This window comes from Sturnira hondurensis, unplaced genomic scaffold (assembly GCF_014824575.4).
Source record: "Sturnira hondurensis isolate 20B ecotype Veracruz unplaced genomic scaffold, ASM1482457v3 Scaffold0001304, whole genome shotgun sequence".
Lineage (NCBI taxonomy): Eukaryota > Metazoa > Chordata > Mammalia > Chiroptera > Phyllostomidae > Sturnira > Sturnira hondurensis.
Genome location: NW_028073935.1, coordinates 986,393 through 1,000,675, shown reverse-complemented (window position 1 = coordinate 1,000,675; position 14,283 = coordinate 986,393). Strand labels below are relative to the sequence as shown.

The 14,283-nt window shown below is 36.6% G+C and overlaps 1 protein-coding gene across 1 annotated transcript in view; it reads right to left on the bottom strand.

The window, feature by feature from the left end:
* The window catches only part of GMDS (GDP-mannose 4,6-dehydratase), a 717,933-nt gene that overhangs the window by 537,534 nt on the left and 166,116 nt on the right, over positions 1-14,283 (bottom strand). The window contains exons 3-4 of the mRNA XM_037069886.1: positions 10,860-10,947; positions 9,291-9,400 (exon numbers count right to left, since the gene is read on the bottom strand). Coding sequence (XP_036925781.1) covers positions 9,291-9,400; positions 10,860-10,947 — 198 coding nt within the window. The remainder of the gene's footprint in view (positions 1-9,290; positions 9,401-10,859; positions 10,948-14,283) is intronic.

Sequence of the window (14,283 nt, the reverse complement as noted above, 5' to 3'; positions counted from 1 at the left end):
CTGTGAGCCTCTTTGTGCATCGAACCATGGTAAAAGGTAGCAACCAGCAAGGATAGAAAGATAGCTGTACTAACACAACTTGATGGAATGAACTCTAACAAGCAACTGTGTGGGATGAGGGGCTAGAGCCTATCCCAGATTTAAGGATGTTCTGACAGTTTCCTTTCTAACAGCAATAGCTACGCCCAATCCTAATTTTCCTACTCTACTCACACCTCTCTGTCAGGCTCCCTGGGATCCAAAATAAATAAAAGAATGAGCAAGGACACAAAACAACAGTCCTCTCCACTGTCTGCTCTGGGTTTTTAATAAGCAACCCTACCTTTGCTATAATTACAGAGTAAAGGGCCACATTATGTTACAATTTTATTTCGTTCTATAGCTGGGTTATTCAGGCACTAAACAAATCTTTAATCCAAACACCTGCTCTTCCTCACCATAAGCAATTCTCCCAATGCATTTAGTCATCCACCTCCCTCCCCTCAATTACAGCAGCCACAAGAAGTTTAGGCTTCCTGGAGATAAATAGGGGAATTAGTGCTCCAGCCATAAATTTCAACTCTCAGGACCAGCCAGAAAAAAACCACTGGAGATGACAATGTTTTAACTAAGGTTAAAATTGCTCAGTCCCCTTCCCAGGAGCGACTCCTTAATTCCCAAGCATGTTTTTATCCCCAGTTTCATTCCCTGAACTGGCTTTTCTGTCTCATCTCTCCCTGATTCTAATTTTGCCTAGCCACTACACTAGCTGCTTGGCTCACCATGGACTCTGCTTCTTGTCTAGCTTTCTGGGCTGGAAGTACCACTATAAGGACAGTTTATATTCAGCTCCTCTGTGCCTCCATGTTCAGAATCGGCTAACTGGCCCCACACAACTAGAATAGAAAGTCCTGTTCCCACTCACTTGGCCACATCTCCATTTACCACCTGAGCATTTGTGCTTCCTAGGTCATGAATCACAATGAAACAGATAATTTATATAGAATTGAAAGGAAAGCCATGAAGATATTAAAGAGTTAAAAATGAAAGAAAAGTATATAAGTATTCAATTGGAATAAGAGAAAATTAAATGAAGATAATGTTCTTCATTTAATTCATACATTCATAAATTCAATAATGTTCCTCGATACTGAAAAGGAATTTTAAAATCCTACTAAAAATGACTTCCTCTCTCTACTAAAGATACAAGGGGAAAAATAAGCTTAAGAAGAAACTTAGATACATAGAGAAAGGAAGTTCTTAAGGTATCCTACATTAGAATTATTACTAGTAGAGATAATCATTTTCTTGAATGGTCTTTAAAACAAATTGTAGAATGTCAAGATCCCGCATTCCAGGCCTGAACTGGCCCGTAATCAGACGTGTGGCTTTGAGCAGGCAACTTCATTTATAAAGTGAAAATTATGTTAAATTCTTCCTAAAATTTCTTTTAACTCTAACATTTCATGATAGCATAATTTTCATACTGTGACAAAAATAAAGGCAATTCCAACATAACATTGTGAGATGGAAAGAGTAACGCTGAACTACATTTACTGTAGAAAGATCTAGTCCAAAACTGTGACTTCAAGAGTGACATAAAATTACCAAAGCAGTCATGAGGAATGGCAGCAAAATAAAAAACATGAGAGTAAGGAATGCTGAACAGATAAGAAATTTAAGACAGAAATTAATTTTAAAAACCACTATTATTTACACAGGAAAAAACAAAACAAAACAATAAAGCAGATTCCAAAACATTTCCCCATCAATATGGGCAAAACTATATATTGGATAATTTGTTCCTACTTAAATGATATCATCATGCCAGGTTTAACTACTTTTAATAACTAGCACATTTCAGTCATCTGTCACTTTCTCCCACATACGATCAAATCAGCCTCTCAATGACCTACACTTCATGAGTCATAATTTTTCTGTTTATGATTCAGAAAAATGTCTTCAGTCAGTATTTCCCAGACTGCTGTGGGTTTATTCCAAGAACCAATTTCATCTTCACTGGTTTCCTACAGGAAACCAGACCAACTTCCTATTATTTTATTTTTCTTACTGTTAGCATACCATAGCCCACATCAAATTAATGAGAAGTGAGAGTGATAGAAGACTTTATTCTGTGCAAAGAGAAGCCAACACAAACAATGCCCAGTCTAGAAGTCATGGATTCAAAATTAAATACAAAATGTGCTAATATTAGAACCTTCTTTCAAAAGAGTTCCAAACCAAATAAATAAGAAATGTATTTCATTTAACCTTATTGCAAGCATTGCAAGCATTCCATTGCCAGAAAGAACTTCGGTTTAAAAACTATTGTCTATGAATGCAATTCCTACAGAGCTGATTAACATACAGAAATTAATTAGAAGGAAAAAATGTGTATTTTCCACCCTAATACCTAACAAGCTGCTAGGAGAACACACAGACGACTGCAGCTTAATGCGCAGAGCGTAGGAGTTGTAAGGGACACAGCAACGTCTCCAGAGACACCTGGCATTCTGTCGTCACCGGCTGCCATCATGCCAGCCTCTGCCCCACACCCACTCTCTCCATGACTAAGAATCAACCTGACATTAGATCACAGAAGAAATAGTGGCACAGACCGTGAGCTTTTAAAGGAGATTCTGACAATGGCTTATATTCATACTATTCTCCTAAAATAGTAGGGTTAGCCAAGAAATACTTATTCTCATGGACTGCACACCGCTTAGATTTCTAAAATGCGAAGAATTGTGGCATAAACATACAGTGTATCAGGTTGTCTTCAGATTCTTTCCATTCTTATCATTGCTGATTTTAAGGGTATGGTTTTAGGCTTTAAAAGCTCACACAGTCATTAACTGGCAAAGAAAAGGGTTTTACCACATTAGATTCTAAAGCTGATACATTAAATAAAGAAGGCCTAAGATGAATGCATTAAGGCACATACATATGGTGGGGCACAAGTAGGTCTATAGTTGTGAGTATATGAAACATAGAGTTATTCTTGTATTATTACTTATTAATTATTGTATTATTTATTTGTTACAACTACAAACCTACTTTTCCCCATCCCTGCATTACATATGGGTACACCAAGAAACCTGAAACATTACATCAGTAGTTTTCAAAGTGAAGTCCCCAGACAAAGAGCAGTATTACCTTGACAGGTCCTAGAAATGGAAGTTCTCAGACCACACTCTAGACCTAATAAATCGGGAATTCTGGGGAAGCAAGCTTTATCATATTCTCCCTCTTCCTTATATCAATATATTTCTAGAAAAGACTTCACTCAATTTCCATTTCCCTCATAACCCCTTAATTTTTAAACCCCCTGCATTCTGGCTAACTCTTCTATCATATCATTAAAATGATCTTTTTTAAAGTCACAAATCAACTCTAACCTAACTGCCAAGGCCAATGACTTTTTCCTGGCCCTCACGCTCCTAGTCTTATCTGCACTATCTAGCACTACTGGCACCTCCTGCTGCTTGAAATGGCCAGTGTTTTTTTTCCTTCTGTGACACAATTCTACCATCCTACCTCTCCATCTCCCATTTCCTGTCATTAGTGATTACTCTTGCTCCTTCCACAATATAAACACCTGGATGATGCCAAGGATCAATCTTCAGTCTTCCACTCCTCGTTTTCTAGCTGTTACCTTGGCATCTCAAGAACTTCCAGAGCTAAATTTACATCTCTGTTCCCCATATCTCTTTCAAACCTCACAACATATTTTAAACTACCTCATGACCTGCTTCACCTGAATGTCCTTCCAGTACTGCCAACAAAACATTTCCAGGAGAGACCTTCTCATTTCCTCTACCGGACTCCGACAGCTCCTCCTTGTGTGCATGGCTCAATGGGCACTGAAATATCACTCTCTCTCTTCTCTGGCTCCCATATCTTGCCAGCAAAAGGGTCAGCTCTACCAAGCATCCGGTTTCACCCTCGGCATTCCCAATTCTAATGCCACTGCCTTCATGTAACAATTCCTATGTCTTCTGAAGCCCTACCTCAAGACTCTTACCTATAAAACTCACCTCTGAATCAATTTTTCCCCTATTCAAAAACATGTGGAAGCTGCCCAAATGCAGCCCAACTTCCTACCTAGCCTTACCTCACACTTCTCCTCAAACTTTTTGCTCAGCTAATCTAGAATGTTCATCACATTGCAAGCATGTCCCAAGTTTTCTCACTTCTGATTCTAGACCTTATATTATTACATCCATTTTAACTACCAGTTCCTACTAACTTTGTCTATAAATTTCCTTCCTACACCTCCTCAATAACTTGTGTAATTCTCTCAAACTAAAGTTTTCTTTCAATCATCTCTAAAGACCCCAAAATTAGTAACAGCCTCTGTCACTTGCCACACACCACCCCATGAGAGCTGAGGCCCTCCGCAACTGAAATGGATTTGACACACCTTTGTGTCCTCCACTCTACCATGCATGCAAATATTTGTTGAAAGGGTAAATGATCTTATAAGCAAAAATTCATATTCAATTAGCTATCATTCTGCCAACTAACCAAACATTGGGAGCAGGTGAAACGCAATAAAAACAGGCAACTTCACATACATAGCAATTTAGAAGGAATCAATTCAATCTCCTATGCTTTCTGTTCTTAAAGTACAATCACCCTAGAAGGATAACTAGACACTATTAGGCTCACTTCAAGTTAAGAAAAGTATATTGGATTTTTTGAATGCCAAAAACATTTTGGTAGTGGGAGAGCCTTCTATAAATAAATCTTTTTAAAATTTCTTTCACCTTACACCACACCAGTTTATAGCTTTTAGAGATGACAAACTATCTACAATCCCAGAGGAAACATCTTAATCTTAAGGAAATTAAATAGCAGTGCATTCATTCCAAAACACTCTGTTTTGTCTGGAAGATACTCTCATGGTTGGTCAGGAAGGTCAAACAGCCAGATAAATTATAATGTGAAAGATGGACTGATTGCTTCATTTAGGGGTAAATAAAGTCTTCATTCTTAGAGTGATAAAAAGTCACCATTTCTCTATAGGACAGAGCGGTGATAATTTCTCAAAATATGGTGTACATGATACCCCTTCAAAATGGGAAAACACATTTAGAATCATTTAGAAAAACAGCTCTGCTCTAACCTTGATAACTTTCACAGCTCAAAGTTTAAGCTTGGATATAGAACAGAATCATCAGGGATTAAGAAAGGAATTGATTTTTTTCCCTGAGACCACAGGAGGTATTTTTGCTGATTGAGATACAGTCATCCTTCAAAGTTAATAATTATAAGATCTACACTCAATTTTTACATTGGATTTCAATAACAAAACTTGGCTTATAGCCCTGGCTAGGGTAGCTCTGTGGATTAAGCACAGGCCTGCAAACCAAAGTGTCATCAGTTCCATTCTTAGTCAGGGCACATGCCTGGGTTGTGGGCCAGATCCCAGGTAGGGAGTATGTGAGAGGCAACCGCACATTGATGTTTCTCTCCCTCTCTTTCTCTTTCCCTTCCCCTCTCTCTAAATATAAATACATAATATCTTTAAAAAAGAAAAAACTTGACCTATAACTATGTTTCTGTATGTTCTATGGCTGCTTTCATTTGATCCAATGTATAATTTCTACCTTAAAATTTCAGAGATAGAAAACAGGCATATAGCTTCCATTCTGCCCAAAGTTGAGATATGAAAAAATAGAAAGTAAATAACAAATCACCTTCAATAGCTCCTGAAATAATATTGCTGAATTCATTCATTGAACAGTAAAAAATACTTATAGATTTTATGGACTGTTTTACAGTTCATTTGCTTTTATTTCAAAGCTCCACTAACTTCCCTAATTGAGTAATTATCTAAATAGATGTAATATCACCCCTAGCTTCAGATTTTACTCACTGAAGTAAGCACTAGAATTTAGCAACAAAAACTTGAAATAAACAAACTGTTAGAACACTGAGTATGGGCTTCTAAGGTTTACTGCAACTTATTCCAGAATTAAAAAAAAAAACTAAAGAGTGGTAGATAGAGTACCAAATAATCTGAATATAGAAAAAGAAATCAACATTAGCTGTATCATATTGAGGAGACAGAAGATTAAAAAGTTTTTCTTGAAATGATTTTTACTATATATAATAAAAAAAGTTAATTGTGTTAATTTAACATATTATTAAAACTCAAAAATATTATTTTCCCCAGTCAGTGATATAACCAATACCAAAAATTAATATTCAAATATAAGTTTTATCAAATTACATTTGAACACTTTTTTTGAATTTTATTGATTATACTTTTACAGTTGACCCAATTTTTCCCCATTTTCCCCCTTCACCCAGCACCCCCCACTCACTCCAGTGACTGACTCCCTCCTTCTTTCATGTTCATGGGTCATGCATACAAGTTCTTTGGCAACTCCATTTCCTATACTTGCTCTTAAAATCTCTGTTGTGTAACTGCCAATTTGTACTTAATCCCTTCATCTTTTCTCCCATTTCCTCAGAACTCCCTCCCAACCAGCCATCATTCATTTCAACATTCTCCATATCTGCAGTTCTGTTTCTGTTGTGCTTTGTTTGCTTAGTTTGTTTTTTTAGATTCAACTGCTGATAGTTATGTATTTATTGCCATTTTAATGTTCACTGTTCATTTTTATTAATGTTCGTTTTATCATTAATGTTCATTTTTTATCTAATTCTTATTCTTAAATAAGTCTCTTTAACATTTCACATAATAATTGTTTGATGATGATGAACTCCTTTACCTTTACGTTTACCTTGTCTGGGAAGCACTTTATCTGCCCTCCAATTCTAAATGAGAGCTTTGCTGGATAGAGTAATCTAGGCTGTACATCCTTAGATTTCATCACTTTGAATACTTCTTGCCAGTCCCTTCTAGTCTGCAATGTTTCTTTTGAGAAATCAGCTGACAGTGTCACAGTAACTCCTTTGTAAGTAATTATCTGCTTTTGTCTTGCTGCTTTTAAGACTCTCTATCTTTAAACTTTGGCATTTTAATTATGATGTGTCTTGGTGTGGTCCTCTTTAGATATAACTTATTTGGGACTCTCTGTGCTTCCTAGATTTATATTGCTATTTCCTTCAACAAACAGAGAGGTTTTCTTTCATTATTTTTTCAAGTAGGTTTCCAATTTCTTGTTCTTTCTCTTCTCATTCCAGCACCTGTTATGCAAATGTTGGAACACTTTAAGTTGTTCCAGAGGCTCCTTACAGTCTCCTCAATTTGGGGGGATTCTTTTTTCTTGTTGCTGAATGATTGGGTATCTTTTTCTTCCTTGTGTTCCAAATCATTGTTCTGATTCTTGGTCTCATCTACTCTGCTATTGGTTCCCTGTAAATTGTTCATTTCAATTAATGTCTCCTACATTTATGATTTGATCATTTTTATGCTACTGAAGTATCTTGAGCACCTTTTTTAAGATTTTATGTATTTATCTTTAGAGGGGAAGGGAAGGAGATAGGGAGAGAAATATCAACGTATGGGTGCCTCTCATGTGTCCCCTGCTGGGAACTGGCTTGCAATCCAGGCACGTGCCCTGACTGGGAATTTAACCACAATACTCTGGTTCGCAGGCCCACACTCAATCCACTGAGCTACACCAGCCAGGGCAATATCTTGAGCATCTTTATTGTCAATGTTTTGAACTGTGCATATGATAAGATTGTTTATCTCCATTTTGTTTAGTTCTTTTTCTAGAGTTTTGTTCTGCTCCTTCATTTGGGCCATGTTTCTTTGTGTCCTCATTTTGGCAGCCTCCCTGTGTTTGTTTCTATGTATTAGGTAGAACTGCTTTGACTTGGCGTCTTGGTAGAGCAGCCTAATGTAGTAGGTGTCCTGTAAGGTTCAGGAGCACAGCCTCCCATATCCCCTAAGCTGGGTACTCAAGGTACACCCTCTGTGTGGGCTGAGTACTTCCTACTCTTTTTGTTGATTCTTGATTGCTGTCAGGACTGGCTGTGACCACTGGCCAACAACGACCACCCTTCATATCTTGTGGAGGTGGTTGGCTGGTGGTGTTCCTACTTGGTCTATAATGGTCCACTGGGTGTTCAGGCTCTGGGGTTTCCCAGGTGCTGTAGGCCAATGTGAGCACCACCTGTGTTCTGTCTGGTGCCTTCTGGTGTAAACTATAAAGCAATTTTCAGATAGCTGCTTCTAGTGCCAGGCCTGTGAGACGAAGGAGGGCTGGGCTCAACTGTTGCTCATTTGAGCAAATTTAGGAAGGTCTGAAGCCTGAGCCTAGCCCAGCCATTCATATGGAAAAGCCACTGTTATCAGCTTCGGTGGGCCTGCAAATGGGCTGGGGCACAGCCTTAGCTAATAGTCAGGGCAGGGCTAACCATATTAGCCAAGTTGATATAGACTCATATATGGTGCTGCCACCGTGGCTCTGTGTGGGAGAAGGCTCTGAAAAGGAACAATGGCTGCTGTCTGCAGTTCTCTCTGGGAGGAAGCTGTACCCAGATCTTGCCCTTATGCCAGATACTTTAGTTCCTCCCTGTACACAACTGGTGCCCTTCAAGCTGCTGCCCTGGTGTTGGAGCTCAGACAGAGTGAGTCTAAGTAAGTCTGTGTCAGGGCCCTCCAAGAGGAGATGCCTGAGAATCTTACAATTTCTTCTGCTGGTCCACGCCCGCTGTTTTTTACAGCCAGAAGTTATGGGGACTTATCTTCCTGGCACTGAAACCCTGGGCTAGGTGGTCTGATGTGGGGCTGGTATCCCTTGTTCCCAAACTATTCTTCTATTTTTTATCCACCACACATGGGTTTGGGACCAGCCCATAATGTGTCTCCACATCTCCAAACTCCACCCCTCCTACTGTCTACATGAATGATTTTTTAATTCTATAGTTGTCAGACTTCCATACAGTTCAGTTTTCTGTCTATTCTGAGTAATAGTTGTGCTGCAGTTTGGTTGTAATTTTACCATGGTTATGTGAGGAGGTGAGCCGCATTCACCTACACCTCCATCTTGACTAGAAGTCTCAAAAACATTTCTTTACAACATAATTTGAAATGTCAGAAAATACATCCAAGTGGGGCTCACAATTACAAGAACAACCTAAAATAAATGAATACTGCTATTTTAATGTTAGCAGTAAGGCTGTATTATATCATTCAAAAACAGAGAATGTACTTTTAAAAAATGTATTAGGATTTTTATTAGAATTCATTAATACCCAAACTAATATTGGTGATTATATTTGAGGACTATGGTTGTATTACTGTATTAGGAAACAACAGACAAAAACTAAAATTCAGAATAACTCAGGAACACAGCCAAAGAAACACGATAATAAAAATGGCCTACTTTGACGTGGCTCTGGGCTCCAAGATTGTAGATCTCTGTAGGCTTAACTTCATTAATGATCTTCACAAGGCAGGTACTGTCAGTGAGATCACCATAGTGCAATTTCATATCTTTGGGATTCAAAAACATAGCATTAGATAAAAGAAAACAACATAAACCCAATTTTTTAAAACAGTAAAATTGAAATGCATATTCTGAAAGTCTAAAAGCCAGACTGGTTCTAGAGCAGCAGAGTCTTTAAAAACTCACTGAAGTGGTAGGAAGATGGTCACATTTGTTGCTTGTGTCTCTACAGGATTTATAAAAACTCAGATGAACTTTCTAAAAAAATTACAATATTATGACAGACGTTACATAATTAACGTATCTTACAGCTCCCAGGTGGTTTTACATAAGAGTGTTACATATGTGTTACATATGTGCCCTAATGCCTTCATGTGATCCATGAAATACCTGAAGTAGTGACATAATTGATTAAAGGACAACTAGCCTTACTCTACCTCGAAATCTAAGCAGATCCTTACATTGACTTCATTAGGCAATGACACGTATATGAGCAATTTGATAACTTGATCTTTTCATTATTTTTATACAATACTGATTTATTTCTAGATCCATGGCAGTACCATTCTGTACTTTACACAAAAATGGTAATAACTTTTAAGGGTGATATAATGAACAACTTAAATATAAGACGAAAAGCCTTTACTATAAACAAGGTCATCTTCATATTACAGCACTACCTTCACAAGTAACTCAAGTTTTCAAATATTCCAGGCTCTGGGGTGAATATAAAATCACTTATGATTTTATAATAAGCTCACTGGATTATCCCTGCTGGCTGGGAAAACTGGATGAGCAAAGGATGATAAACTTAAAAAAATTTTACCATCCTTTGGAAGTTACAAAATTCTGCATCCTAGTCCCAGCTCTGTCTTTTACATGGTATGTGGCCTTAATCAAGTCACAACCTCTCTCTGCCTCCATTTCCTCCTTTGTAAAATTGTCTCATTCAGAACCTTGGGAGCTGCTGCAAAGATCAAATGAGAAAACACAGTGACTGTACTATGTAAACCATAGAGCTACCTATAGGCAACTTCATTAACAAAAGTAGCAAAAAACTGTAAATACTGACAACAATCTATATAGCAATTAAATACAGTTTTTATTTGGTTTGGGACTCTTGTCTTCACAAATTAGTTTTAAAATTAACTGAGCATACAAAGATTGCTTAAACTAGGCCAAATTTTAAAAGCAAAAGAGTCCTCTGCAAATATGGAAGTGATATTATTTGAAGGGATAGGAACACCAGAAAAAGGGTGATCAAAGGGATGTCTATTCTTGGTCTCTATGGTGGTGTGACCTGACTAGAATCCTTGTAACAGTTTAACTAAGATGACACTGTGACCCAGGGGAAGTGAGCAATGAAGGGTTTTTAAAATGGGCAGATAGCATTCAATACAGGTAATTCACGCTGCAGTTTGATGGGCTTTGAGAAAAAGAACTTTGAAAATACCTCGTAGAACAGGAAGTTATAGGAAAAGATTTTAGAAAAAGAAAATTACTTACTTCCTTCAATATGAGCCTGGGGGTTCTTATACAGATGCTCAATTCGGCCAGTATTGAATGAACTGGATCTCCGTACAATTCCATGAACCTGCATGTTCATAGTGTGGAAAGATTAGAATAAACTATAAATGTACAATGAAAATTAATAAGCAACTCAGAATTTCTTTTGCTAATGTTTAGCTTTGTAAAAAATACATAACTATTATTTACAAAAATTATTTTTACATTGTAAACAAGTTCCACTGCTTACATTTCCCCCAACCACTGCCCTCCAGCCACCAGCACCCTATTCTATTTTTCACCAGTGTTTTTACTGCCAATCTCAACAAAAGTCATTAGATAATCATGTGACTTCACAGCAAGCACTTCGTTTTGGATACTCAAATGCCTCCTTTTTCAAGCACACATACTTACAGCCCTCCTGCTGACAAAAATATCTCTTAAATTCAAAACTGAAGACAGACCACATGAGCCCATATCAGTAAAACAGCCCTGTGGACCTCTTTCAGACAGAACATAAAGCTGAAAGGCTCTGATGACACCACATCTTTTCAGTGTCTTTAGACCTTTGTATCTTATGCCTAATATGTTGTGTGTATTTGTTTGTTTGTTTATTTATACATGAACAAACATATATATCAGTGTCCATTAATATAATCAGAGAGCAGCTGCTGTTATGCAGCTATGTCGAAAAGTAAGGAAGCTAAATAGCACAGATTGGGGACAAGATTTATCTACTGCTAAAGACATAAAGAAAACTCAAGTGAAGAGAGGATTTTTTAACATTTATCTTTGAATAACAATGAAAATTGTGAGGAAAAGTAAGTCAATAGAACAAGAATGCATACCTATCTAATATTGAAGAAAAAGCTATTTGTGTCTATTACATAAGATAAATTATTTAAGGCCTGGTACAGCTTCCTTCTTGTCAAGTCTGGTCCCTTTGTCTTGTCAGTGCTATTACCAGCTTATGTCACCAGCAACACAAGTTCCAGTTCTACTGGTGGCAGCGTTAATCTTTCACTTTTTTCAGAAGTGTTCCTTTTAACATTGGATAGTATCATTTGCAGCTGAATACCCTTCTATATTTTAGCTCAATTCTTTTCGTCTATTCCAAACAAAATTTAATCCTTGGCATGACTCAAATATTCCAAATACAGTGGGAAATTACAAGTACACAAGACTTTTCAAATAGAAAGAAATGGCATCATCATTTTATATGATATACACAAGAAAATTACATCTGCAAAACGATACAACACACCTACAATTAATAATGCTGTTGGTTAGTTGTTTTGTAGTCAACTATAGAGAAAAGCATCCATCTGTTCTTTTTTTCAAAAGAACTAAACCAAAGAAAATTTGGTAAACATGAAAACATTTGGCGAAGAGAAGAACATCACAACCTTGGTTGACATTTCAGGAGGTAAAATCTAGGAAACATTAAATTGAGATTTGGGTATACATAGCCATTTCTTAATTTAGAACTAAAGAATATAGCACATTAAACTTAGGATTTATTCTACTTGACAGTCTCTCCAATTTTTCAAATTGTTACTTAATTGTAAAGTTGACCTGCTCTACAAACTTAATAAACATTATTAATAGAACAGAAGCTCGCAAATACGCTTATATACAGCAAAATTGTTCACCACCACAGTTATTTCTGAAAGACAGATTTTCATCTTTATTTCATTGGATAGATAATTTATATGTTCTAAAAAGAGATAATTTGACAATGAAAAAAACAATAAAAATGTGTTTTAGTGTATTTTTTCTCTTGATTGTTTAATTCTGGGTAAGTCATATATTATAACAACTCAAAACAAAGAGAAATGCCATGTGTATACACACTGTATACAAACACAAGGCTCTTATAAAAAATTAAATGATACTGATGGATGTATGAAAATCGGGCAGCTACAAAAGGTTACAGCGTAAAAATAACCCAAGTATGACAATAAAACATTAAGCACTAATTGTTTTTTTTCTAAATACCAAATAATGTGTTTTAATTTTCCCTCACGCCCAACTTTTGGTACATGTATGCAGGGAACGAAAGATTTGGCAAGTGCTTAATTCATGGCAGCTGGTGTTGTTCTAAGACCTTAGGAGAACTAAGTATATCCACTCCTAAGACAGGTGACATATATACTTTAAAACAAGGCAAAATGTATGCAAAGGGATGATCTAGCTAAGTGGGATATAAGTAGATTTTTTTTGCTTATTTTTGTAAGGATTTTAGGGAGGAAAGAGATGAGAAATTAGAAAACTAAAGTGAAAAGATAGATGAACTAAATGTGATTCCATATAAACTTAATCAAAATCATTAGTAAATTACAGCAGTTCTTTTTTTTCCAATTTTTTATTTAATTATATTTCAAGTACAGTTTTCTGTCTATTACTCCCATCCCATCCCATCCCACCCCCATGCTCCCCCCCAAATTACAGCAGTTCTAAAACAAAACATAGTTCTGGAAAACTGAGGACTTGAATGGAAGTGAGTATTTTGAAAAATACATGTCATGTACCATTTAACTAAGTGATGAAAAGGAAAATTTCAGGTTCTCTCAGTATCAAAACAAAGTTGGTTTGACTTCAAAACCTAGAGTTAGATTAGGCAGTACCTGAAGAAATCTTTCCTTCCTTCCTTTCCTTCCTTTCCTCTCCCTTTCTCTCTCCCTTCTTCCATCCAAAAAAGTCCACATTTATCTGTTTACTTATTTATTTAATATAGTGAAGAAAACTTTTTACCACTGAATTTCAAATTCTTCTGTATCTAGATTTTTCCTGGAGGTAAGGATGCCTTCCAAGGATGTTTAACACCTCTTGGGTTTTTTTTTTTCTAAGTATATGTAGGTAACATCAACAGCCAACATGTATGTGGCAGTGATCATGTCCTCACTGTTCTTCATAGATATTAATCACCTAATCTTCACAATACCCTTTCTATTACTACATGCATTCTACAGATGAGGATGCTGCCTGAGACCACATAGCTATTAAGTGGTGGTGTTAAAAACTGGATATGACCCATCGTGCTAGAACTCAGAATGAATTCCATAAAAATGTTTTTTTCACCACGGATTTTGAGATATACAACAATCCAGAAAAAAAGTAATTCAAAGATTCTCACAGACCAAGAAATTCCATATCCTAACAAATAATTTATCAGTGATAACACTGGACAAGCTTTATATACTATTTTTGTTGTCTTAATCTCTGTAGTTGCACATTTCCCAGAAGGGAAACCCACAATTTACCAGTTCTTTATGATAAATTCTTGTATGTTTTGATGTGGTTGTTACCGAGTTACGTAATACAGATTTTTTACATATTCCCAGGTAAATCCCAGTCTTTAAAGGGCTTAATTTTGTGTTTCGTTTTTCTGGCTTCTCTCGATGCCTTGTTCAGTTTACACTCA